Source organism: Ctenocephalides felis, unplaced genomic scaffold (genome assembly GCF_003426905.1).
Source record: "Ctenocephalides felis isolate EL2017-DRISC unplaced genomic scaffold, ASM342690v1 CF-g0.4_SCAFFOLD_03571, whole genome shotgun sequence".
Classification (NCBI taxonomy): domain Eukaryota; kingdom Metazoa; phylum Arthropoda; class Insecta; order Siphonaptera; family Pulicidae; genus Ctenocephalides; species Ctenocephalides felis.
In genome coordinates this window covers 71,645,461-71,671,264 of record NW_020539725.1, presented here as the reverse complement: position 1 = coordinate 71,671,264, position 25,804 = coordinate 71,645,461, and the positions used below count along the sequence as shown (strand labels likewise).

At 26.4% G+C, this 25,804-nt stretch overlaps 5 protein-coding genes across 5 annotated transcripts; 2 read left to right on the top strand and 3 right to left on the bottom strand.

Annotated features, from left to right (window-relative positions):
- Positions 1 to 31: 31 nt before the first annotated feature.
- Positions 32 to 373, top strand: LOC113386737 (calmodulin-like). Its single transcript, XM_026624497.1, has 2 exons — positions 32 to 39; positions 148 to 373. The coding sequence occupies exons 1-2, from the start codon at positions 32 to 34 to the stop codon at positions 371 to 373; spliced, it is 234 nt and encodes a 77-aa protein (XP_026480282.1).
- A 956-nt stretch (positions 374 to 1,329) lies between these two features.
- On the bottom strand, positions 1,330 to 2,361 carry LOC113386736 (beta-mannosidase-like). The gene is made up of 3 exons (XM_026624496.1): positions 2,324 to 2,361; positions 1,635 to 1,804; positions 1,330 to 1,380 (listed from the first exon to the last, which is right to left on the bottom strand). Exons 2-3 carry the CDS (start codon positions 1,788 to 1,790, stop codon positions 1,330 to 1,332), a joined length of 207 nt encoding a protein of 68 aa, XP_026480281.1. The 5' UTR covers positions 1,791 to 1,804; positions 2,324 to 2,361.
- Positions 2,362 to 2,851: 490 nt separating this feature from the next.
- LOC113386735 (beta-mannosidase-like) lies at positions 2,852 to 11,544 on the bottom strand. Its single transcript, XM_026624495.1, is given in 18 exon segments — positions 2,852 to 2,857; positions 2,901 to 2,983; positions 3,261 to 3,393; positions 4,036 to 4,118; positions 4,121 to 4,146; positions 4,257 to 4,392; positions 4,959 to 5,110; positions 5,453 to 5,599; positions 5,786 to 5,960; positions 6,235 to 6,301; positions 6,303 to 6,349; positions 6,703 to 6,850; positions 7,201 to 7,306; positions 7,919 to 8,077; positions 8,332 to 8,525; positions 9,419 to 9,570; positions 10,167 to 10,316; positions 11,394 to 11,544. Coding segments are annotated over 18 exon segments (2,115 nt in total).
- Positions 11,545 to 17,911: 6,367 nt separating this feature from the next.
- Positions 17,912 to 21,070, top strand: LOC113385155 (cylicin-2-like). Its single transcript, XM_026622974.1, has 3 exons — positions 17,912 to 18,080; positions 19,936 to 20,146; positions 20,422 to 21,070. Exons 1-3 carry the CDS (start codon positions 18,076 to 18,078, stop codon positions 21,037 to 21,039), a joined length of 834 nt encoding a protein of 277 aa, XP_026478759.1. The 5' UTR covers positions 17,912 to 18,075; the 3' UTR covers positions 21,040 to 21,070.
- A 2,077-nt stretch (positions 21,071 to 23,147) lies between these two features.
- On the bottom strand, positions 23,148 to 25,702 carry LOC113386734 (apolipoprotein D-like). The gene is made up of 5 exons (XM_026624494.1): positions 25,685 to 25,702; positions 25,395 to 25,526; positions 24,649 to 24,772; positions 23,928 to 24,084; positions 23,148 to 23,364 (listed from the first exon to the last, which is right to left on the bottom strand). Exons 1-5 carry the CDS (start codon positions 25,700 to 25,702, stop codon positions 23,148 to 23,150), a joined length of 648 nt encoding a protein of 215 aa, XP_026480279.1.
- Between the last annotated feature and the right edge of the window lie 102 nt (positions 25,703 to 25,804).

The following is a 25,804-nucleotide window of genomic DNA, read 5'->3' as shown; positions in this document are numbered from 1 at the left end:
AAGGCAATAATCTTTGTACTTAGTAAACATCATGTTGATGTTAATTTTTATGCTTGGACGTTTTTTTTTGTTTTTTAAATGTTGAGTTTTAGTTATTTTTCTGATAAATAAAACCAGTGTTTTTTTTAAATTATATCAATTACTTAGAATTGGTACCGTAGCCAACACAGAAGAAGAAGTACGGGAAGCTTTCCGGGTTTTCGACCGTGCCGGAAATGGTATAATTTCTGCGGCAGAACTTCGGCACATTATGACCAATTTGGGCGAAAAGTTGACCCAAGAAGAAGTTGATGAAATGATTAGAGAAGCCGATATCGATGGCGATGGACAGATTAATTATGAAGAATTCGTTACTATGATGATGGCCAAATAAAATTAAATTTAATGTTAATTGATTAACACTTTTGTTAAATGTTTATTTGAGAAATATCTTGTGTAATTGAATAAAGTGGCCAAATAGTTTTTTACAATATGCTTTTTTAAGTTTATAAGTTTATAGTTTTAAAGTTTACATCAATCGCTTTTGATGTCAAGTGCTCTATAATCTATGATACAGAAAGTGTATGAAATGTGCATATTTCTATTTTTTCTATATCAATTTAAATTAAATATCTGGTTTGGTGTCTGTTTGGTACTGAAGCTACCTAGCCTAGAATATTTTTATCATATTTAATATTACTTCAATATATAGTTGAGTCCAATAAAAATCTTATACTATAAAATATTCTGCCAAGTATTGTTTTTCTTTCGAAGTTTACAAAGATCGCTTTTGATATAAAGAACTCTATTGCCACATAAAGTGTGTAAAATGTGCATATTTCTATTTTTTCTACATTAATTTAAATTTATATTTGGTTTGGTGTCTATGTTTGGTGCTAAAACTACCTAGCCTATAATATTTTTATCATCTTTATTATTTCTTCAATATGTCCAATAAAATGCTTATACTATAAAATAAATATATCGATACATCAAAATATCTCGAGAGGTATCTTCTGTAAATCATAGAACTAAAACATCTAAAAATGATGAAGTAGAAAATAAATTAAAATAACAAATTAAAACGTAGGTAACTATCAGTTTTCTAATTATTTATTTCCATTTATATCTAACAAAAATATAAATTATAATTCTCTCACAGAGCTTAGTACGTATTAACTTAGTATTAATTATATTAACTAAACAGAATGTTGCCTAAAAGAAAATATTTTGATCACTTTTTGTTTACATAATTTCATTAAGTACATAGAGTATTATATTATATTATTCTACATATTATGAAATGCTGAAAAGTATAAATATTTGCTTTGTATTATTATGCCAAAACATTTAGCAATGATATACTCTCAGTTTTTTGGCGATATCATCTGCAGTCATATTCTGAAAATGGATAATGAAAAATTATTTAAAAAATCCTTTATATTGCAAAATTTGCAATTTTTAACATACTCAAAAAAATTAGTTATATGGTAACAAACGAGAAATACTTGCACTCAATTTCTCGTTTTTTATGAAGTATGACTTCTAAGAATTTTTTGTATCTTTTAAATTCAAATCAATTAATTTCCAAAAATATTAAACGATTTCAACTGATGCAATATTTAGTTAATTTATTTTTACTATTATTTACTTACATCTGCTGCTTGAAAATCTACTATTTCTACTGGATCAACTTGCAAATATCCATTTTTGCTAAAAGTTCCTTTAATTCCTTTAACTTCCAGCCAGACGAATGGAGATACTGCATCAGTTTCAACTTCTATGCAGAATACTCCAGTTGATTTTCGCATGGAATTACTTTTGCCTAAAATAGAAATATTTTTTAAAAAAATTACACAAGTTTTCTAAAAAGTTGGGGAAAATTCATTCACAGGGAATAAATCCATTACTCAAAGTTCCTGATGGTAATATTCAAAACTGTGTCTATTATTCGATTAATAAAAAATGAAGTGAGAAGCACCACAAAAAATCTCTAAATACCACCTGTGAAGGGCGGGTTTAGTAAAAATTTAGGTGTATTCATTTTCTGCATGAGTTAAAAAAACAATCATAAATTTTTCATAAACTTTATAAAAGTACTGAAAATACAAGTGATGTCAGGTGTGCTAGAGGGTTGATTTTAAATATCTCCACATATCACCAAGGGGGAAGAGGGTCCCAAATTCCTTACAAATTTACAAACCAGAATCTTCTCAACGATTGATGGTCCTAGTAACTAGATATCTTACAATCATTTGAACTATTAAATCTCTATAAGTTTTCAAGGATTGATGAATATTGTGGATATAGAAAAAACTTAAAATGGAAAATATATTTTTATTACCGTAATATTGGGAGCCACCAGCCCAATAGCATCCTTCAGTGGCCCTAAAAACAGTACGGCCCTTGGTCCTAGAACTCTGGTACTATTTCCTTTGTAAAGTGGGCCGTGATGACACATTCGTTTGGTCTGCAACCTGACCAGGTCATTTTGCGTCTAAGAGGTGATTGTTGGGCTACTGTTACACTATTGCCTTTCTAAAAAATAAGAAATACTCTAAATAAAATTAAGAGGCAACTTGAATCTTACCATTTCTTGTATAGATGCAAAAAAATTGTTTCCATAATGCAGGAGTATTAATACTTTATCCTAAACTGCGCAGACTGTTGACAAAATTTAATCAATATTCATTTTAACATACACAAATCAATAGAAAACCATTAGGCAAATGCAAGTATTACATTTGATATTAATCAGAAATTTAATTTTTTTTATAATTATTACTTCTACTTACAATTAACAATTTTTCCTCGTCGACTTTCCTCGGTGTCAATGAATCCCAGCCATAATAACTGATTTTCAAAGTAGCCCTTATTCCTTTTACAGGATCTCGAACCACGAAGATCTTCAACATTTTTGCTTCGGATAATTGCATACTGACAATTGTTGGGGCGAAGAATTCTGTGGCATGGTAATGGAGCATTTTCCAATCTCCGTTATACTCTACATAAAAAAATGTAGATATAAATTTTATTTTTTAAATTCTAAATGATTAGATAGTATATAGTCGTAGTAAGTAGTTGTCATGGTAATATCATGAGCGTCAAATTAGAAAATATGTTCGTCTATGGAAAATTTAAATTGAAGATAACGAAAGATCTGAGGCTATACTTGCTTATATCTTTTATATTTTTATATATTATAGTTTGTAGGTACATTCGTCCAAAGTAGTATAGAATATGAGATATATTATTCTAATTTGGTTTTAAGTTGAAATTACCTATAGATGACCAAGATGGAGCAACCCATACATCATTCAATTGCCAATAAAGAGCACCCATAGTTTTGGCTGGACTTATTCTACCGACACGATATGCCTCGGATTCAGTTCTAGTTGCCATCGCTTGGCTAATCTATTTTAAATTTAAAAAAATCATTAAAATTAATTATAACATAATTTTACATATTTCTTCTATACAAACTATAGTTTTAAAAACAGCTATTATGCCAAAAATATCACTCATAGAAGTATTCTTTTTTCTATTTGGCTGATAATCAAAGATTTTGAGTTGGATTTATATAAAAGTTTACAGATAAATTTATTCCAAATTGCCATAGATTTGCAATAAAAATGATTTAATCATATTTAAATTTTAAACACAGGACAAGCATAAATCTACCAGAATTAATAGTCATAAACAAACTAATGTAGCAAATGTAGAATAAAATGTGAAAATTGTTATGAGATTTTTGTAGTTGCAAATTTTGTAGAGACACACCAAGAATCCAACTCGTGAAGACAAAAACTAAGTTTATTTTATTCCATAATTAATTTTTGTTGCAATTACGGTCATCAGATAATCAGATTGAACGTTTGAATTATATAATAAAAATATGCGATTGATAATGATAATATGGTTCTCAATTCCAATAAGTTTGGCTTAAATTTTGATATCGAGATGTTGAAGAACTTTCAGTAAAATTTGATCCAGAAAAACATTATTTTGTTAGTTAATAGACAATATGAATATTTCCTTATATTTTTGATTATTTACCTGACTGTAATAAAATGCAGTTTCAGGAAAATGTACACTGTTTTCACTTGGCAATGGCAAATGTTTTTTGATAAGCGTCACATCGGTTTGTAGCCTAGTGGCAGGTGCTGCCTGCAATCAAGAATAAATATTATAAAGAAAATAATTTTACTTTATATTTTGAATATATACAAAAAATTTAGATAAGAATGAAAAATCTTTAACAGTTTGTCAATTTTTACCTATGTTCTGGACCGGCTTTAGCACTTGTCCAGGAATGGTGCGAAGGCAAACCTTGAAAACCATATTCGGACACAAATCTGGCTTTTGGATAAATATTCGGATCCCAACCATCGTTCACATAATTGTAAACGTGCACTATATACATTCAAAAAATACTTTAATTTATTTCAAAAGTATATAATATATTTCTATTATGGACACCATTCTATTAAAGGAATCGCAGCTGTAAAAATAGCAATTGACAAAATAATGTGATACAACTTCTAAGTACTTTCTTTAGTGAACATCTAACTAATACAAAGTAAAAATAAAAAATAATTACTTCATTTTATAAACAAGTTTCTACTTTTACTTGCATTTATATATATAATAGTGGTTCGACAATCTTTTATCTACGTATTAATAACAAAAATTATAACTATTTATTTTCTTTATGATTTTAGTTAAAGTTTAATGAACTAATAGTATGATTAATATCTAGTCAAGAAGTAAGCTAAAAAAAATTTGAGACAATTTTAATGCACCTTTTACCTAGTAGACACGCCGAAGGTTGTTGCTACTATCTTCTTGTTTATATTATATGATAATTATTGTTAGCAATCTCTGCTTAATGTTAATGAATATGTGAAACAGATTGCAGAATAAATTAAATTAAAAAAAAAAAAAAAATTAATGCACCTTTATCAATTTATATAACTTACTGTCTCCATATCTGTAATCTTGGGGATCACTGGCAATGAAGTCTTGGTCTTCCGAATTTATACCATTAGATGGACTTGACACTAAAAATGTTCTTGATGGGTCGACTCTCCTTACTGCATCTCTTATTACGTTCACATATAATTCTTTATATCTGTAAATGCAAAAACACCTCTGAAGCACATTGAATTGTTTAAAAAACAACGGATTTACAGTTATTTTGATTTAAATATGAACACTTATGAAATTAGATATGTATTCTCATCAATGCTGAGTATGAAGTCAAATTGCATGTAGATACTTTTTGAATTATGGTCGATTCAGAGCAAGTCCATTTTTTCAGAAAAATTTGCCGATGGTCCCACCTTAAGTGAATTGATAATTTTCCTAATGGATTAAAATACAAAATATTGGTCGTAGTCGCCTAAACATTTTGTGGCCATTTATAGAAGGCGTAAAGGTAAATATTTAAGGTATATAGAATTCTCATACTTACTCTTTTTCATATCGTTCCTGTTCAGTAATAGTTCCGTACCAATTTTGGCGTAAAGCTGCTTCATTTTCATTGTTTCCAGCCCAAATAGCAATACTAGGATGATGCTGTAACCTCCTTGCATTTTGCACTACTTCTATTTCCACGGTGCTAAAATATAATTTCAAAAATTATATATAAAAATTTTATAAAAAAATAATAATACATATTTAGATAGTATTGAGTTGGTAATGTAACAGATTACCAGCTAGAAAATATCTACTTTATTAATGTCTGGTAGAATAATGGGCTTAGGGTCATCTTTTACTAGCAATAAGTTGATGACTTTATACTTACTTTAAGAATTTTTCATAAGTTGGATACATAGCACAAGCGAACATAAAATCTTGCCAGATCAGTATGCCCATTTCATCGCAAGTTTCATAGAAAAGTTCGGATTCATAAACACCTCCTCCCCAAACTCGAAGCATGTTCATGTGGGCGTCTTTTGCTGATTTTAGTAACCACTGGACTAAAAAAATTATCACAATTAATATATAAATGCGAATATGTATTATTATTTATTTAAAAATAGAGAACAGCTAATATTATAATTAAAGGAGTGCTTCAACTTTAATAGCAAATGTGTTAAAAAAGCTAGCTACTTGTGACATTTTTTTAATTTAATTTAATTTAAAGACATCTAATTTTAATTTAATTTAATTTAGTCATATATCAAAATATTTTGTAAATTTTCTTCTAAATAAATATTTTCAATTTAATGAAGAGTGTCAAAATTATATTACCAGTGCTATAATTTGCTCCCCATTCTGGCAAGATATCAGCTGGAATCCAATTAGATCCTTTCATAAAAAACGTCGACATCGTTTACTTTGAAGAAAAATGTGAGACCAATGTTATCTGAGAAAAATATAAGAATTACTAATTTTATTAACTACGCAAAAACAAAATTATGAACATTAAAGAAAAATTCATGCTCGGTATATTAAAAGTTTTTTTTAATTAAATAAGTAAAATGGCAAACCTTTTGCTTTTATGAATGCCAAGTTTTTATTTAAAATAAAATCAATTTAAGAAAGTAATAATTTCACATGATCGAAAATATTTTAGAAAAATTATGTGCCTGTCAGACATAATGCACTTTGGATAAATTGATTAAATTGAAATTAGACAATTTTAAAGAAGGACAACTGAATATAGAAAATTTTATTTATATATCTATATAAATATTGTTTTATAATATTTTTTATTACCCGTAGGTTCTTGAACCAATTCAATTGTCCTAAACCCAATTCTTTTAATCCGATTTATACTGACAGAATCTGGACCAACGTAACTGACTTCCAAAGGATAAAGTGGTTGGGCTCCTAAGCCATTTGTCCACCATAATTCTACAAATTTCTAAAAAAAAATAATTCATTTTGAACTACAGTAAATAAAATAATAACTGGGAAAAATAATTTTGCGACAATATATATACATCATAAATTAAACTAAGATGCATTGAGCATATTCAAATAAAAGCTACATTTAAAAATAATAATCTAGTATTTAGCACATGTATGAGAATTGTGTAAAAATCTAAGTAATAGATGAAAGCATTAATAACTTTAAAACATTATTTTTGCGCTAAGTTTGGTATTAAAATTAAGTAAAATTATTATTTTTGCAATCTAATGCTGGGTGTTATAAATTATTTTAATAAGTATATTCTTAACAGGGAGGAACTAATTCAAAATTAAATTTTTTACCTTATGAATAGGTAATGTGAATGTGTAGGAAACTACACCATCTATAGATTTTATGTTCAACTCAGCAACATCTGAAGCTAAAATATCTGTAGAATTTTGGTAGTTTCTGCAAGTTAATTTAATTTTGTTAGTTCATCACATTTTGTTAAAAAATAATCGAAAATGCTGTTCAAAATTAATGTAATAAATGCCTTGTATGAGGCGCAAGTTTATCTTTTATTAACAAAATTTTATAGTTTATTAAATATTTAATTTTATTAGTTTTTATTCAATGCTATATATTTGTAGTTTATATTAAGTGTTACAAAGCTATCTATGAACTCATAATACTCTAATTTTCTCACAAATTATCTTTAGTTCATAATTTGTACAATTTAAAATATAATTATATTGTCTTATTGCCTTGGGCGTTGATTAAATAAATAAATAAAAATATTATGAAAATGGTAGCTATTATTTCTCCTCTTATTTAAAAAGCAACACTTGAAGCTACTGATGTATTGAGATATATGTTTACAACTAGCTTATATCAAAATCTATGTATAAAAATATTGTTCATCATATTGATAAAAAATCTAAATTAATTTTATGTGATAATTTTGATAATTTGCTAAATCACATTAATTAAGCATTAATGCGATGAAGTTTGACATCGATTATGCCTGAAATTCGCATCGACTATAAAATACTACTATTACTAAGATTTTTATTATTTTACCTTATAGTTACTTGTAGAGATCCTTGCAAATTAAATGCCTTCAGGCCAGTTTCCATATAAACTTTAACACTTACATTCCACATATCGTCATTAAGTTGTGTGAAGACATTAACGTCACGAATTGTGGCATGGTCATATGATTCTAATTCCACTGACTTCCTGTAGAAAAAAAATAATTTCAAATTATGTGTTATTTGGACACCTATTTCACGTGTGAAATTTATTTGATATATAATTCTACGGTTATAATAATACACTTGGTGTCAAATATTACAAAACTCAAATCATTTTCCTATAAAGAATATGAACCAAAGTGTTTGACTATCTTTTTAATAGACAGATTACAATTTAATTTTAATTTAGAGTAATTTTTTGACCTTTATAATATTACTAATTATTTACTATTTTCATACCAGATTCCTTGTGATGGAAAAGCAGGTCCCCAATCCCAGGAAAAACTGGCCTGCATTTTCCTGAGCATATTTGCCCCACATTCTCCATGGTATTCTGTGGGAACACATGTTGGTACTGTTGGATATATTTTTTGCAACTTGGATGCTATGGTTACAGGTGAAAAGAATTTTACTATCAATTCGTTATCTTTTTCCTGAAAAATACGTATTTAGTTTAGAAAGATAAATATTTCTTTCATTATAAAAATTTATTTTTTCGATTGAAACTTGGCCACTCATAAATGATCAGTATGAGAAAAGACAATACAAAAAATGTAAATTAGGAAATGTAGAACTAATTTCAAATAAAAATTCTAAATTTAGTTTAGAAAAAAAAAATATAATAGTTATTTATATTTCCAATTAAAACTAGATCACTCTTAAATGGTCAACATGAAAAATGAGAATACGAAAAATGTACAGTAAATTGAACTTTAGAACTAATTTTAAATAATTGGATTTTTCAAGAAATCCTTGCACAAATAAATTAATGAATACATTAATTATAATTTTAATTACTCTTTGATGAAATAATGAATTTAGAGAAAACTTTTTATGATAATATGTCTATGTAGAAGTAATATTTGATGATCCAGAACTACTACATCATAATTGTCTTAGTTAAATACATATATAACCAAAAGAATTTGATTTTTTGTCCTTTTTCATATGACATAATATATAAATTATGCAAAACATAAATTAGAAGCATGACTTGAATATTTTTACGAATTTGTTACTTAGTTAAACATATTAACAAGAACTATTTTCATAAAAGTTTCGTCTTGATCAAAATATGTTTATGGTTAAAATGTTTTTAGCATATTGAATGCATTTTTGAGTCACATATAGATAAATATTTATTATTTTTGCAACATTTTAATATATTCAGGAAAATGCTAATTTATAATATATTCAAGAAAATTCCAAGTATGACATTGTTATTTTGGTTTTACAATTAGTTTTGCATAAACAATGAAGTAAAATAATCGGTTTTTCTTTAATGAATATTTTTTTAAAATTGTTGGTATATTTTTTTTTATCTCACCTTTAAGGTATATTTGACATCATATCGATATCTCACGAACATGTTATCAGTCATATCCAAAATCAGGCCATTTAATGTAATATTGGCGATTGTATCTAAACCATGAAAAACGAGCATCATATGCTCTCTTCTTGCATTTAGTAAATCTGGAACTGAAAAAAATATAAAAACATTACTTATTAGCCTAAATTGAACTTAACATTATTACTTCAAAAAATCCAGTATGATATAGATTCCCTTTATATCATATTAAGTTCCTTTCCATGAGTTTTATGGAACAACTTTGTAATTTAATTGATTTTGGCTGTAATAGTACAGGAATAAATATAAGTACAGACAAAAGAGCAACTAAAGATTTAAAAGTTAAGTTTATATAATTTATTGCTTTTCTGCGACTTACATTAACAATAGTAGTTGGCAATGGGAAAAAATAATAATACTACTTTTTTCATTGCATATCATGATAACCTAATTATATTTTTTATGCATACTTTATTATGAAATTTTTTTTGATGAACAATTTTTAACATTTTTTTGTGAAGTAATGCTTGAGGGCTACTTTTGTTGTATATATGGTCTAAAAAGAACCAATAATTTCTACTTCCATCACTAATATTTTTTAATAGTATATTTTTCATCTTACCATCAAATTTTTTAGTATAAGTCCAGGATTCCTTGCCCACCATCACTAATATTTTTTAATAGTATATTCAATCGATTTGAAATAATATGGATTTTTTTATCTTACCATCAAATTTTTTAGTGTAAGTCCAGGATTCCTTGCCTACCCATCTGGTGGCAACATCATTTTCAGCTTGCAATATTTCTGGAATTACTCCAAATTTCATCAGGGTTGAATAAACGCCTCCAGGAACTGTTACGTTTTCCAATTTTATAGCTAAAATTTATAAATATATAAAATAATTATATATAGATTTTATTTAATTATATATACATTTGTCAAAAAAAAAAACAAAAAAAAAAACATCTTTAATTTTGCATCTTACGCATCTTCAACTTTGAACATTGGAAATTAATTTGTAGTGATTTCAGATCAATATATGTAGGAATTAATAAGTGAATTAATGCAAGATTTAAAAAAACAACAAATTTTATATATTTAAACAATTCAAAAGTGTAGAACATATGGTAAACTTCAACGGCTTATTAAATTTTAGTGACTGCTCCTTACAAATTTGCCAAAAATTAATAAATGCCTTTCTATAAATTAGACTAAATGACTTTTATAATATCATATTTGGTATTTTTGCCTTTCTATAAATTAGACTAAATGACTTTTATAATATCATATTTGGTATTTTTCTATAAATATTATGATAAATAACTTTGTAACTTATTTCATTAATAACCTCATGGTAAATTTTCTCATGATTTTATTTTGAATGGTAATATTTAAACAACAAATGCTATATCAGTATCGTTTGACTAAATATTTCAAACTAAAACAATATTGATTAATCTCAGTTAATTATAATAAGAATTTGTTGTCGAACAATAATTCTCATTGAAAATTTAATTAACAGCTTATAGGACAGTTAAGTTGCTCATTGCTGATTGAAATATCAGAATAAAAAAATTATAGAATATAAAAGACAAAAAATTAAATCATATATTTATTATTAGAAAAGACTAAATGTGTCGATTGCGACATAGTTTATATAAGAAGTTTAATTTTAAATTAATGATACTTGTCGATCTCGATTTTTTTTTATTTTTTTTTATTTTATTTTATTTATTTTGTTTTGTTTCGATTGAAAACATTTTATATTACTATTAAATTCAAGAATAAGAAGAGATCTAGTACAAAACTATAGAGATTAATATATTTTAGTAGCAAGAATATACTATTATTTTTCATGGTTGATTTATGTTTTATACTTGACTAATAAAATAAATATCTCAAAAATGGTTTATTTATAACAATAAAAAAATATTTATGTTATTAATTACTTACATCCATCTTCATTGGTTAATGTCCAATCACTTCCAGTTAAATTTATCAGTACTTCATTATTTGATCTCGTCATCGAATTTAAATGATATTCCTCATTTCCGAAAACTTGGACTACCAAAAGTCCAAGAAACAACAGGTATTTGTTCTTCATTTTGTTATAAAAAAATCACAAATTTTATAAAATTAATTAATTATAAATACGAATTATTGTTCTTATTATCACTAATCACAACGTTTCCACTTCAGGCCATGTTTTGCTCTATTGATTTCTGCACCAACTGAAAATATTGGAGAAATATGTTATTGTTTGTTCATGAAATCAATATCTGATTGAATAAAGATGATAATTGTATGTTGTATCAATATTATTTTAAAGCGATTGTGTTTTCTAATAAATATTATCTTGAAGTTTCAGATTAAACCGATGCATCTATCAAATGCCATTCAATTCTGCAAAGAATTGAAAACATAAATTTAAGAATTTAACTGTAAGTATAATATTCAAATCTAAGGTAATATATTTGCAATGTTTAAGTAAGTTATAGTCAGATTAGTTGATATTTTACCTTAGTTTACTATTTTAAATAGTTATTCAACTAATTACTTAACAGAAGTTCCTTATTTTCTTAAATGTATACATATTTGTACTAGAGAAAATATAATCAGTACGATTCCTAACATTTTTTGGGAATTGAATTACCAAGTTGGATTTTCTAGAGAAAGTAGGAACTTAGTTGATATTTTACTATTCTTTTAACTAATTACTTAACCGAAGTTAGCCATTGTTGACCATTGTACTTTTCTGGTGCCCTATTTTCTTAAATAAAAATACTTATACTAGAGAAAATATAATCAGTACGATTCCTAACATTTTTGGCGTCATTAATTAAGAAGTTGGACTTTCTGGAAAAAATATAAACTTCTCCTTCGCAAAGGTAAAAGTATTAAACTTAATTTGATGGAGTAGGTAGTAGCTATAGTGTTACCTATGGGTACATAAAATAAATAAGTAGAACTAGATATAATTCATTTGTTGAAGCACATAATAAAATTCTAGTGATATCTTATTCATTATAAGACCAACCTTGTAATCCTAAATAAAACAAGTTTTATAGTTTCATTAGGTTATTTCCTAAATTTCATATTACAAATACAAAGACTAAGTATATATATTTTTTACACTTCAGAGTAAATTTTAATATACTTTAAGGTTGTCTCAAGTTGGATACTATTGCACTGTAAATGGAATTGGAAAAAATATCACAATTATTAAAGAAAAATTATTTATTATTGTTTTTAGATAATTTTCCATTTAATTATATCCACAATGCCTTCACATTTTCACACACCATGTTATTTATATTAAACAAATTAATTGCACTATTAATCACCAGCCCACACCAGTCCATTTATAAGAATATATTACTATTTATTACTATTTATTATCATGAGTCTATTATCATTCTGTGTTTCTCTATCGAATATTTGTTTTTCACTAAATAGTTACAAAAGTTAAAAATAGTTTAAAATTTGAGTTTAGGTCAAGTTTGTCGGAGGTCAAGAGGTTGTTCTCGAGGCGCCAACTTTAAACTGATTGTCGGTCGTACTATACTAACAGTTGAAATTCGTAGAACATATTCGTACTTTATGAACTGCCCACCATGCGGTAGAGCAGAGGAGAGAAAACTTTCAGAAAAGGTAAATAATACTTGTAAAAAACTACAGAAAATATTTGTATATTATCAGGCTAAAAATAAAAGGCCAATTTCTAGATAAATCAAATAAAAACTAAGCAAACTGGGAAAAGTCTTTGAAACTTATTATTGTTTGTTGATCGTAACCAAAATTCAATCATCATGATTTCCTACTGACATCTTACTGACTAATTTTTTGAGCATTCATGTAAATTTATAAGTATAAGTTCAAACTAAATTTGATGTATGTACAGTAAATTTATAATATTGAATTGAATTAATAATTTTATAACTTTAGGAACTAATATCGAAGTTTGAATATTAACATATAATATATATGTACACATATATACTCTATTATATTGTCCAAATTATTACTTTTGCATTAAATATTTTGCATTTAAATTATTGTTTTTAGATTTGCAGGTATACATTAGAGACTTAGTTTTCAAATTTTGATAAGTGATAGAGTACTCAAAAATAATTCAAAAGCTCTATGGAGCAGCTTATGCATAATTTTAAATTACCAAACCTTAGAAGCAAAATTTATAAATTATTTATATTATTGACCAGAGATATTTATCTTAGTTTATATCGGCAAAATATTATCATACCAATAGATAAAAATGAACATGAATGGAAATAAGTATTGGAAACATTAAATAATTTGTTATAATTTTTATTTTGTGAAATTTTGTGCTTCATGAAGAAGTTTGCTATAAATTATCAAGTTTTATAAAATTCTATCATTTTTAATTGGCAAAGTCACGTACTCTTGTTTATATAAGTAAGCTGTAAATGATATAATGGATTTTCAGCGACAAAAAATTTTGCTAGGAAGAATAATTGTTCAATAATTCAATATATGATATATAGATTATTTTATATGAGCTAATGAATTATTTTTCATTCATACTTATTGAAATTATTGTATTGTAAATTTTATCTTAATTTTTGTCCTTTTGAGTTAAAATATTATTTAACATATCATGTTCAGTTAATATAAAATAATTATTATACTAATGCTAAAGAAAATTTCGTTGTACAATAAAGTAATGAATTATTAATTATTTCTCATTTTTTTCAAAATTCTGAAGAATATGAGATAAATGTTTCAGAGGTAGGTAAATAAGATCAATTATTCTCAATTCCATGATTCAAGTACATTGATTCAAGATTCCATGATTCAAGAAAATGTTTATGAATTTGCAGACTTATTTATTTTGATTTACAGTAATGAGTGTAAAGGACTGACTGACATTCGTATGCTCCACATATGATTGTAATTGCAATATTACATTTGTTCATTTCCATGAGAAAGAATTAGGTGAGTGTGTAAATGGAATGTTTTTACAGAGTCGCATCTTTTGATAAATATAAATGTACAACTAGCTATAAAAATTATAAAGTTGATTTTTAGATCAACAAATTAAGTCAGAATTGTGAGATAGAAATTGGAAATAATTTGGAAGTTGCAGAGAGAAGAATTGACTTTTCTTCACTTTTTTACTTATAATCTACTTTTATTTTTTTAGATTTTGTTATGCAATATTTTATTTGTCACTTCAACAAATTTGCTTACAATTTATGAAGGAATTGGTGCTGCTGATTCCAAAATGAAAAATAATTTTTTAACAAAATTTGTGGTTTTTACGTAGCTCTGGTATGATGCTAGGTGCATAATCAGGTTAAACCAACTTTTCTATTTTCAGCTTTGAAATCTGAGTTGGATTTTATTTACAATCCTCTTAGACTTTTATTTAGGAAAATACAAAATGTAATTCTATGCCTTCAAACTCGAAGCCTTCAATTGGCAGTATGACATTAAAGTATATATTTGGGTAAAAAATCTTCTGTTTTAAAAATAATTTACATTAAATATTTCTATCTAATTTGGTTCTGACTGAAATGCTAAGTAAGTATATGTTAAACTTGTATTATATCTGTTCATGTCAGTGATAAAAGGTGTTTTAACAGTGCTTGAATGGGATTAAAACTGCCGGAAATGACCAGAGGAAATAACAACAACAACGACTATTGTGTTTTCTTGTCTTGGATGAGGAACATTTTAAACTGCGCAATCGCACATGTCGGAATTATTTTGAAATGGAAGTTTTCATACTGGCCTTACATTTAACATATATTAATATTTATTATTTTTAACAGCAATCATAACTTCACGGGTACTATAAACTGTTGTGCCAACTTCTTAAACGATGGACTTTATATTGCATATATTGCAACCCTGGTTCTTCTATCATTATGTGATACAATTATTATTACGATATTCGTAATACTAATGCATTTTTTATTTGTGCAGCAATTTGGAGTAAGGGCTATTTTTACTTGGGAACATATTGCTAACTATATTTTCAAGTGAAAACAGATGTCAATGCTGCTTGACATCAAGTTGTCCAGGAAGAGTATTTAAACTGGCATTTCTGATTCAAAATCTATGGTTTTAACTACTAGGCCACATAAAGCCCATTATAAGAATGCACTTTTTCATTACAAAAATTACCAACATTTCAGTTATGTTCAAATTGGATTCTAATTAAATATACTTTATGATTTATCCAGAATTTTTGTATGTAAAGCTAAATATATTTAAATATTGTCGTCTTTTAATGTGTGCTTAATTAAGTATGATAAATATTTATATTTTTGCGGGATTTTATCAGTCTGCTGGCTAGTACGCATTCATAATTAAATATAGATGAATCATATCATAAATTTTTACTTTGTTGTCTTATTAAAAACAAGTCTTATTATTTACTTAGTGGGCATCATGAACGATTTTGTTCATCACAAGTTTTAGACATTCCTTTTTTTGAGTCAAAATTATGTTTTCCAAGCATTTTTAATTAAGCAAATAATTTTACAATAAAACTAATATTTTTTTTTACATTATCAAGAAATTAATCATTAGAAGATTAAAAATTTTAATTTTACAACTCAAAATTTATTACATAATTTTTCGATTATATTATCAAATAAGATGAAATTAAAAATTCATGTTGAATCAAGAAGATTAATATCTCATTAGCAAGTTTTTTTTACTAATTAAAAGATAAAATAATCAAGATCAACAAAATATCTTGTAAAACAGATGATATGTTAATTGATGTTATTAACTTTTAATAAAAGCATTTTTAATCAATTACTGATTTAGTAGATATTTAAACAAAAAAGATATGATCAATTTTATTAAATAGTGTTATTCATACATAATTTATTAGATTTAATTATATTTTTACTTTCTTAGAATAATTTTTGTGATATTATAAACTTTATTCCGATCATAGTATATGTTGTATTTTTAGTACCACGCATATTATTTTTCAAATAACAGATTTTTTTATCACAAATCAAATAAACAACAATTTTAAAAATAGATGTACCTTTAGATATTTTAGCCCAGTGGAAAATCTAATTTTATTATCAGTAGGTTCGTCTTTTATTTACTTTGATCTTAATCGCATTAATTTATTTGATTTGAGCATTTGACGCAGGTAAATTTGTTATTACGAGTAACTTTGATTTCCTAAATATTTTTCTTACAATTAGGTTTAATTCTATTGAAATCATAAAACATGTCAATATAAAATATGCGACTCAAATAATATATTGTTAAGTAAATTTGAAGAAAAGTTGTTTCAAATTCTTAGAGTGAGTATTTTTATACTTAAAATCCATGTATTATGTTTATTTGAAATTGAATTTTCAATATTTAAAACTGTATCTATGATTAATTTTTAATCAAAAAAAAAATTAGTATGAGAAGAAAGAAAGTTCAATCAAGAATTTAAAATTTGTAAAATTCGGAGTAGTATGCACATTTATACATCACATGGTAATTTTGCGATCATTAGTATTACTGTTTATGAATGAACAACGTAAGTTAATTTTTTGTAGAAAAAGGTGATAATGTAATACCTGAACTACCATTCGATAGCCAACTACCTATCGACAATCAACGAATTGATCAACTAAGAAAGTTATCAACGGATTGCGCTTTTAAATTCAAAATTATTTAAAAATAAATAAATTCTTAATCAGGTTCTTAAGCCTTGATCAGGATATAACAATTCCATTAGCAATTACGCTAGTCCAAGAAAAACTCAGGCGACAGATTTGAGAAATGTGAACTTCCATTAGCTGAGTCAACAATGTATTTAGCTTATCATCCAAAAATTAGTCTGTCCTCCCATCTACTGGCAAACCCTGATCAAGATATAACAATTCCAATACCAACTGCGTCAGTTCAAGAAAAAATCAGGAGGCAGATTTGAAATTTGAAGTCCCATATCGATAACCAATGAATTGACCAGTTAGTTAAGCCAATGACGTATCTAGCTTATTATCCAAAAATAAATTAATCCTCCCATCTACTGCCAAACTCTGATCAACACGTCATAATTCCATCATCAACTGCATCAGTTCAATGAGAAATCTGGAGGCAAATTTGAAATTTGAATTTCCATGTCGATAATCAACAAATGAACCAGTTAGCTGCCAACAATTCCTCTACCAAGTTAGTCAGTCCAAGAAATAATCAGGAGGCAAATTCGAAATTTAAACTTCTAAACAAATCGACAGACGGCTGAGCCATCATCTATCTATTACTAAATTTATCTCCCCATCTACTGGCAAACCCTGATCAGGATACAACAATTCCATTACCAACTGCGTCAATCCAAGGATGAATCAGGCGACAGAGATGCTTTTATTTTGATAGCTGATAACAGATGTCAGTGCGTTGCACCGGATGACATTTGTTAAGTGATAAGAACGTTGGAGAAAATCATTCTCGCTTCGATCGGCCAACGATCAAGAACTACTGGTGAAATCTACCATTGGTGAAGAAGTCTTCGGCTGGGGAATTAGACGGAGGAAAGGATTTGGCTAAGAAGCGAATTTTAGTTGATCAGAAGATATCAGTGCGGATTTGTTAGTCAATTGGTTAGGAGGACAGGAATTTATCCAACATGAGGTTAGTGGATATTTTGGTTAATTTTATTATTTTGTGTGTTTTTGTGATTTTTTTTTGCTGCTTTCGTTCGTTACGTCAATAATTGGCTGTATTTTACCTTCAGTTTCATCTTTTTATATAACATAAATTTTCAAATTTATGCATTTTTCAAAATCCTTCAATTTTCTTAGCATCAAGTAATTAGCATTACATTTTGTTGTAAGTTGTATTTTGTTTTCTCGAAGACAATTTTGTTGATTTGATTCCAACATTTTTGACGCTCGTTTCATTACGTGAACTATTTTTTGCATTGTATTATTTTTGTTTGATTTGTAAATCAATGTAATAACTCATGTATACTTGCAGTTTTTTTACTATTTTTTCAAAATATTCGAATTTTGTTGCAACTCGTTAATGTAAAATGTATAAATTCGTTTTAATTACATGTGCATTGAATTTGATTTATCTTTTGGTGACTTGTTGATTCGTTTTTTTTTTATAGATTTCCTATAAAATTCTGATTTGAGTTGAGATTTCGATTCAAAATTCGTTTGCCAATTTATTTACCAATCCATGTAAAAATACAACAAATGTGTTAAGATTTTGTTGGTTCATATTTTATTAAATTTTTATTAAAATTTTCTAATTTCTTTTAATTAATTTACATTCACAACGGTTTTTGCATAAATTTGTCATGTTATACGCATTTTCATTGTTTTTCATTAACGTTCCTATTTTTTGTATTTAATATTTAGAAAATTCTTTATTTATAAGTAAAACAATTATTGCTATTTGATATTTTTGATCCAAGCATAATTTTAAATTGAATATTTAATTCAAATTTTATTTATTTATTTATTTAATTATTTTATATCAATTATACGTAAAAGTGAATAACCATTTTCGTAGATTATATAAAATCCTGAACAATTATTCAAGTTAAATCATTTTAATTGAATCAATTTTTTTTATATTTTAGCAATTTTTTATGATTTTGGATTTTCAATATTTTCATATTTTTACAATTCAATTTAGTGAAATGCAAAATCAATTTCTAATTTGGCAACTACTTTTATAAATATTTATGAACGTCATAATTTATGCAAGCAATCATTTATTTTGGTTTAAAAACCATGTGCAATTAACACTGATTTATAGATAAGCAAAATTTATTTTTAATCAACTAATTAATCTCGTAGAAAATTCACATACTTAGCATTTTGTCTGAAAAACGTAGTAAATTTTACTACGCATAATTAATATAGTAAATAGACATCTTGAATTACTGTTCATTTTTATCTTATCAATCTTTAAAAACTTGTTTTATCATAATTTACTTGTGATTTAGTTTTGTGGTACCATCTTACGTAAATGGAATTGGATTCTACCTGCCTTATCAGAAAACTTGTTTTTGTTTACAAATTCACTATTCATATCAGTTGGAATCATAAAATATTATTTTGAAATATTCATAGATACAAATTATTTTTAGATACAAATTTTATTATGAAGTAGGAATATGCCATTAAATTTGAAGTAACTTGTAATATTATTGTACCTTATTTTATGAACAGTAATGACATTTATTCTTCATGTTCTAGGAGTAATTTTGTGTTTATAGTTACTTCTATTGATTATAACATTTAATTGATATCCTACGTTAATTTTGTATTTGATTTTTATTTTAATCTCCACTAAATTTTCTTACACCAAACTAAATTATGTTTAGTATTGTTATTTCAATCATATTGATTGATACTTCAATCACCAACTCAGTACGTTATTGCAGAAGAGGTTGGATTAAATTTCATACATGATAATGTTTTGGAACTAATAAATAATAATTTTTAAATAATTTTTCATTATTTTTTCCTAGGTTGATGTGGTTCATTTGCATCGCCCTGATGTGCTTGGCAATCTTTGGTGATTTTGCAGATGCCAAAAAAGCCAAATCCGATAAAAAATCCAAGGACATTAAATCTGCAGAAAAAGTCGACAAAGCAGTAAAACATCACAAGGAAAAATATTTGCAGGACACTCAAAAAGGATTCGAAAGCAAAAGGGAAAAGCGTGAGGTCAAGCAAACAGTGAGTTTGAAAAATAATTAATTTTAACCCTTTGCACTTCAAGGTTGCCGCTGTAGCACCGTATGCGCCACAGCGGCGCCTACGGAGTGCAAAGGGTTAACGGCTTACTATAAAAAATAAGCTGGGTAATAAAAATTTTAATTTCATTATAAGCATTGAGGTTCTCCAGAGCATTTTTCAAATTTTGTCGCGTCTTAGTAAGTTTATTTTAACCTTAATGTTGTTCCAAAGTTTTCTATTATCTCGTTTTCATCATTCAATTACCTTTATTCAAGGATTCATCCAAAGTCATAGAAGAATCTCCAAAATCAGGCAAGTCTAAACGCAAATGCACAAACCCTGAAGGTTGCTCCAAAAATGCTGCCAAGCAAGAAGTACCAAACAAAAAGCATAAAAAAGCTGTTGAAGCAGCTACTCAGGAATTGAAAAAATTGCCAAAGGAAAAGGTACAAAAAGTGAAACCAGTTGATGCCCAAAATGGCAAACCTGAGAAGACCCAAAAAATAAAAACAGGAAAGAAAAACAAGAAAACCGAGGAAACTGTTGCAGCAAATGAAGAAGCTCAAGTTGCCAAGAAACAAAAGAAAAACAAATACACCAAATCTGAAAATGCTGAAGCTACTGTACAGGACAAAAAATCTAAGAAAAACAAGAAAACCAAAAGATCTGTTGAAGACAGTCAACTTTTGGAGGAACCTGAAATCGCTGAAATTTTTGAACCAGTAGAACAAGTCCAGGAGGAGGAATCTTGCAACAAAGTTGAAAACCAGGAGGAAACTGAACACCAAGAAAATGTTGAAGAAAATATTGATGATGAAAATACTGAAAATGAAGAAAACGTAGTTTCCAAACATGATCATGAAGAAGAGGCTTCGATTGTGGAAACTTTATAGCTCTTAAAAGACGCATTTTGTCAACGTGATTCACTGCATATGTCTGACTTAATTTATGTTGTAATTAAATATTTAACAAATTAGTATCTTAATATATTTAAAATTATTTTAAAGTTAATGTAAATATGGAATATTAATAAACTAGTTATATGAAAAATATTTCTGACTTTTAATTTTATATGTGATATATTGAATGAACAACTTAGTTAATTGTAATAAATTAATCAAGATGATAAATTTCAATACATATTGCATAATCAATTTAATTTATTAAAAAGTTGTTTTGTGATCTAAAGGTTTTTAGTACCTTAGTCTTGAATTGAATTTTCATACTTCAACTTGGGAAATTTGATTAATATAAAAAGATATGTAAAATATTCCAAAAAATACTCAGGTATGAGTAATGATATTTCTGGGACCTGTTAATAATATTTCATAAAATTGCTGTCCATAAACATTTTTGGACTGTAATAAATAAATAAATAATAACATTGATATTGATTCATATTATACTGAATCTAGTCATTGCATCTTATCTAATATATCTACTACTTCTACAATCAAGAAGTCTTCTATTATCAATTGTTTACAAAATATTTATGATCAAGTTATTCATCCTATTATTACTATTCTACTTACATTTCTGTTATATAATTGATCACTGTCACTTGATTTTCACTAATTTATTACATGAAGACCACAATGACCAATTGTGAAATGTCTGAATTACTGTTGACAAAACGCCTTTGACTGTATTTTTCGCCTGTATATATACATCACACAAACAGCAAAAGATTCCTAATCTTTTAAAAATATATTATGCAATTAATTTTGTAGGAATAAATTGTGCTCTTCTAGTAATAAGACATTTTTGTATGGGAAAATGAAATGTATCTAATATGCTTCAGAAGTCGGTATATCAAATTACAAAATCTCTTCTATCCTAAACCCATAATTTTTGAATTTATAATATTTTTTTAACTCAATCCATCATTTTACATTGCAATTTCTTTCTTTATTGAACAAAAATAAATTAGTTTTATTTACACTATGCTCAAATCAAACTTAAATGTTTTTTTTAAGGTTAGCTTGTGTTTGCTTTAGGAGGGCAAACGGAATTTAGAATTCTGTAAGCTATTATTGTTAATTATTTTAGTTAGTTAATTTACATTCAATTTTTCAGTTAATATAGTTTTTTTTACATTTTTCATATATTATTAGAACATCATTTCTGCTCTAATTGTTTTTTCGCAACAATGTCAGAAAGTGTTTCTTATTGGAAAATATATTTTAATATATATTTTTTAGTATAAATGGATATCACAACTAGATATCAAGTTGCAAGGGTGATTTGATCTTGAAACCCTAGAAAATAGTTTTTAATCTATATTCTCAAGTAAATCACAATTTCTTGATATCAAGTTGCACCCAACGCGAGATTTGAACTTGAAACCTTGTTTTTACAAAACCAAGGCTCTAAAACTTCAATTTAAATTAAAAATTTTCGGTAAAGTTTTAGAGTCATATGTTTAGTATCGGTTTGAATAAAAACGATCGAATGTCAACAATGCATTGTTGTAGTCATTCACATAATATTTGTTATCAAAATTCGTGTTTGTTGATTACTAAATGCGTTTGGATCTCCTGGAACTCGGCTCGAATTTCTCATTATACAATCCATATCGACAATTATCGTATAATATAATCATTAAAAATTAATTATTGGTTTCTAATAATTAATAGGTAATTAATAATTGAAGATATAATGATTGTAATAAATAACTAATAAAAATCTAACATTTGTGTTATACATTATGCAAAGTGCTTTTAGTTGAGAAATATTTGACTAACGTGTTAAATCAGAATACGACATATGTATGATAAATTTTTAGTAAAAAAATAATTTTGTAAAATATTTTTTTATTTCATCAATATTTCTGGCAGTGTGTTATATTTCGAGTATTGAGTAACAAAAATTTATTTTGTTTCATTAGTATAAAAGTTCTTTGAGTATTATCTTAACATCTTCTAGAGAATAATAATATTGATAAATTATTTACTAGGCTAGTATGTAAATAGTTCAATATTAAGTATTTTGTTTAATTTCTTCAATAATATTCAGATCTTTCTTGTCTTCGTTTTTTATGATGTCTTTGTAAAGGATGTTTCTTTTTGCCTCCTCCATTGGAGGAAATATTTTCATTACCTGGAATAACTAATTTTCTTGCAAAAGGATCCAAAGTTCTTGGTATTCCTGGTTTGCAATTTTTCTGGTCCATTGGGAACAGATATTCAGTGTCGATGCCGTATTTTGGTAATTTGTCCCTTAAGAATAAAATTAGAAACTAAATAAGTTTTATTTGTTTAAGAAGTATTTTTTAGGAACTTAAGATAGTGATATCGGATAAAGAAATCATTGTAAACATAATGGTAAAAAGTGTATAATAATATTTAAATACAATTAATTTTTATTGTGCAAATTGTATAGTCAGCATTTATGTTTGTATCGTCAGCGTACTAGGAGTGTTTTTTTAAATGAAGCAGTTTCATTAGTTGATTATTACTTTATATAAACTCATTAGATCAGTTTTACCTAATGAATTTATATCCTCTATTGAAATTAATTTTAAATTATTTTTTTTTGCAATTAGAGCGATGAAAATCCAATTAGTTTCAAATCTTCCTATAATATTTATTAACTCAAATTTGGAATATTTCTTGTCAATTAGACATCACATTTAATTTCCAATATCTGCATTTATCAGAATTACCATAAAATTCATCATTAATGTCATATTATGTCAAAAAATGTTGACTAAACATTCAATAATTTAGACGTCCAAGTTTTAGGTATTTAAAAAAAAGGTTTATAAGCAAGTTTTTCTTACCTGAGGTAAGAAATGACGTTAATAGTTAAATCTGGTTTTCGGGATAGCAAAAGTGCTGACAAATATCTGGTACTTTCTTCTTTTTCTGCACAATGCATCAACAAAGTCCAATCCTTGTAATCTGAGTCCAGTACATATGTATTGTATATACCTTCATCTAAAATAATAATTTATACTTAACAAATATTTTTCTGAAAAATTAACACAATTAGATTTATATAAAACTGTACAAAAATTAGTGAACATAAACACTTAATATAGAGTTTTATTTTAAAAAAATCTGTGGAGGGTATTTTGTGGGTAATTTTTATGTTCTAGATGCAATGCAAATGTAGAAAAATATGATTTTAAATATTTTTGAAGTGTTATTGTGAAAAGATTCAGAATGACTCAAGACGTCGAGAAAACATGGAATTAACAAATTGGTTATTCTGGCAAAAATATATACTCCGCCTTAAGGAAGTTAATATAATATATTGTATAATTTAGAAAATCGTGTTGGCAAGAAAAATGCATCCAAAACTATTTTTACTCAATTCTTCATATGAACGCCCAACAAAAAAGTGATTTTTATTATACTATTTTATTAGTCATTAATATTTTGCCAAAATTTGTCATGTTTAATCTTAGTGATAGAGTTGAATTTGCAGTTTCAAATGTATTATTTATTCATTTATTCATTTTTATTATTTATTAAAATTTATTTATTAAAATATCTTACAAGTGTCTTCCTTATGAACCCAATGTGCCATCGTATCTGGATTAGGAATGGTCCATGTTATATTTCCTTCCAATTGTTCAAATAAAGGATCATCAGCAAACATATATGTAAAGTTCATATCAACCTGTAAATAATTATATATTTTAATAAAATTATGAAAAAACAATTATCCTAAATATGAAGTTGGAGCTTCAAAGATCAGAATAAATAGCAATGCTGATTTTTGGAGACCTTAATAATTGTTTATTCTTGAAAACAATAATTTCTTAAATTATAAATTGATGTTCCTTTGAGTTCTTTAAAAGTTAATCTTTATTTTTGGATGCAAAGACCATCATTATATTTTGGTTTAATATGAATTGCTGTAGTACTGAAATCTTGTGATGAATAGATTCTGCATGATTTTATTTTAGAGCTATTATAGACTCAAAGGCAATATTATAGAGCAGTTTTGGGGTTTTAAGTTTTAAGTCCTATTCGGCAGAGATAAGATGCGCACTTAACTTCTATTGAATTTGGAAAATTATTTCTTAGTACGAACTGTTTTATGTTCTTTAGAACAAAATCACACCAATTATCTAAAAAATTTCAAAATATCAGAAGTTAATACTAGACTCTACATAAATACTAGACTTCACTCAAAACTGGACTTTAATTTAATACTTGACTTTACTTTTAAGCTTGAAAATGGACTAGTTTTCAATCAATTTAATAAACTTAATTTTACACTTATGTCTGAAACTTACTTCTAATGCATTTTGCATAAAAACAGCCCTCATACAACTGTACAATGGTAATTCTTCAGAAGATGCATAATACTGGACAACGTACCATTGTCCAACAATTCCGGTAATATCAAAATTTCTGGCAGCTCGAACCTAAAAATTAATTCATATAAATAATTTATTAAATGCCAATATTCACTTTATAAAAATCTTATGAACTGAAAAAAATGGTAAATATTTATCCATCATATTAATTATATTTACATTTGTGCAACTTATTTGTTGCAATTTAAAATTGAACAAATATTTACATAAGGGGAGATGTTCATATAATTTGCGATATGTATTGGTAATAGACAATGTATCAATTGTAGTTATTATTAAGTTGATGAAATTTTGGGTTTTCACTATGAATTCTTATATAAAGAATA

Coding starts and splice junctions, on each gene's coding strand:
- LOC113385155 (XM_026622974.1), top strand. Junction 20,147..20,421: donor AGCGTGAGGTCAAGCAAACA/GTGAGTTTGAAA, acceptor CCTTTATTCAAG/GATTCATCCAAAGTCATAGA.
- LOC113386736 (XM_026624496.1), bottom strand. CDS start 1,790: ATGCGAAAATCAACTGGAGTATTCTGCATAGAAGTTGAAACTGATGCA. Junction 1,381..1,634: donor TAGATTTTCAAGCAGCAGAT/GTAAGTAAATAA, acceptor ATCCATTTTCAG/AATATGACTGCAGATGATAT.
- LOC113386734 (XM_026624494.1), bottom strand. Junction 24,773..25,394: donor TTATGCAAAATGCATTAGAA/GTAAGTTTCAGA, acceptor AATTATTTACAG/GTTGATATGAACTTTACATA. Junction 23,365..23,927: donor AACGTCATTTCTTACCTCAG/GTAAGAAAAACT, acceptor TTTATTCTTAAG/GGACAAATTACCAAAATACG.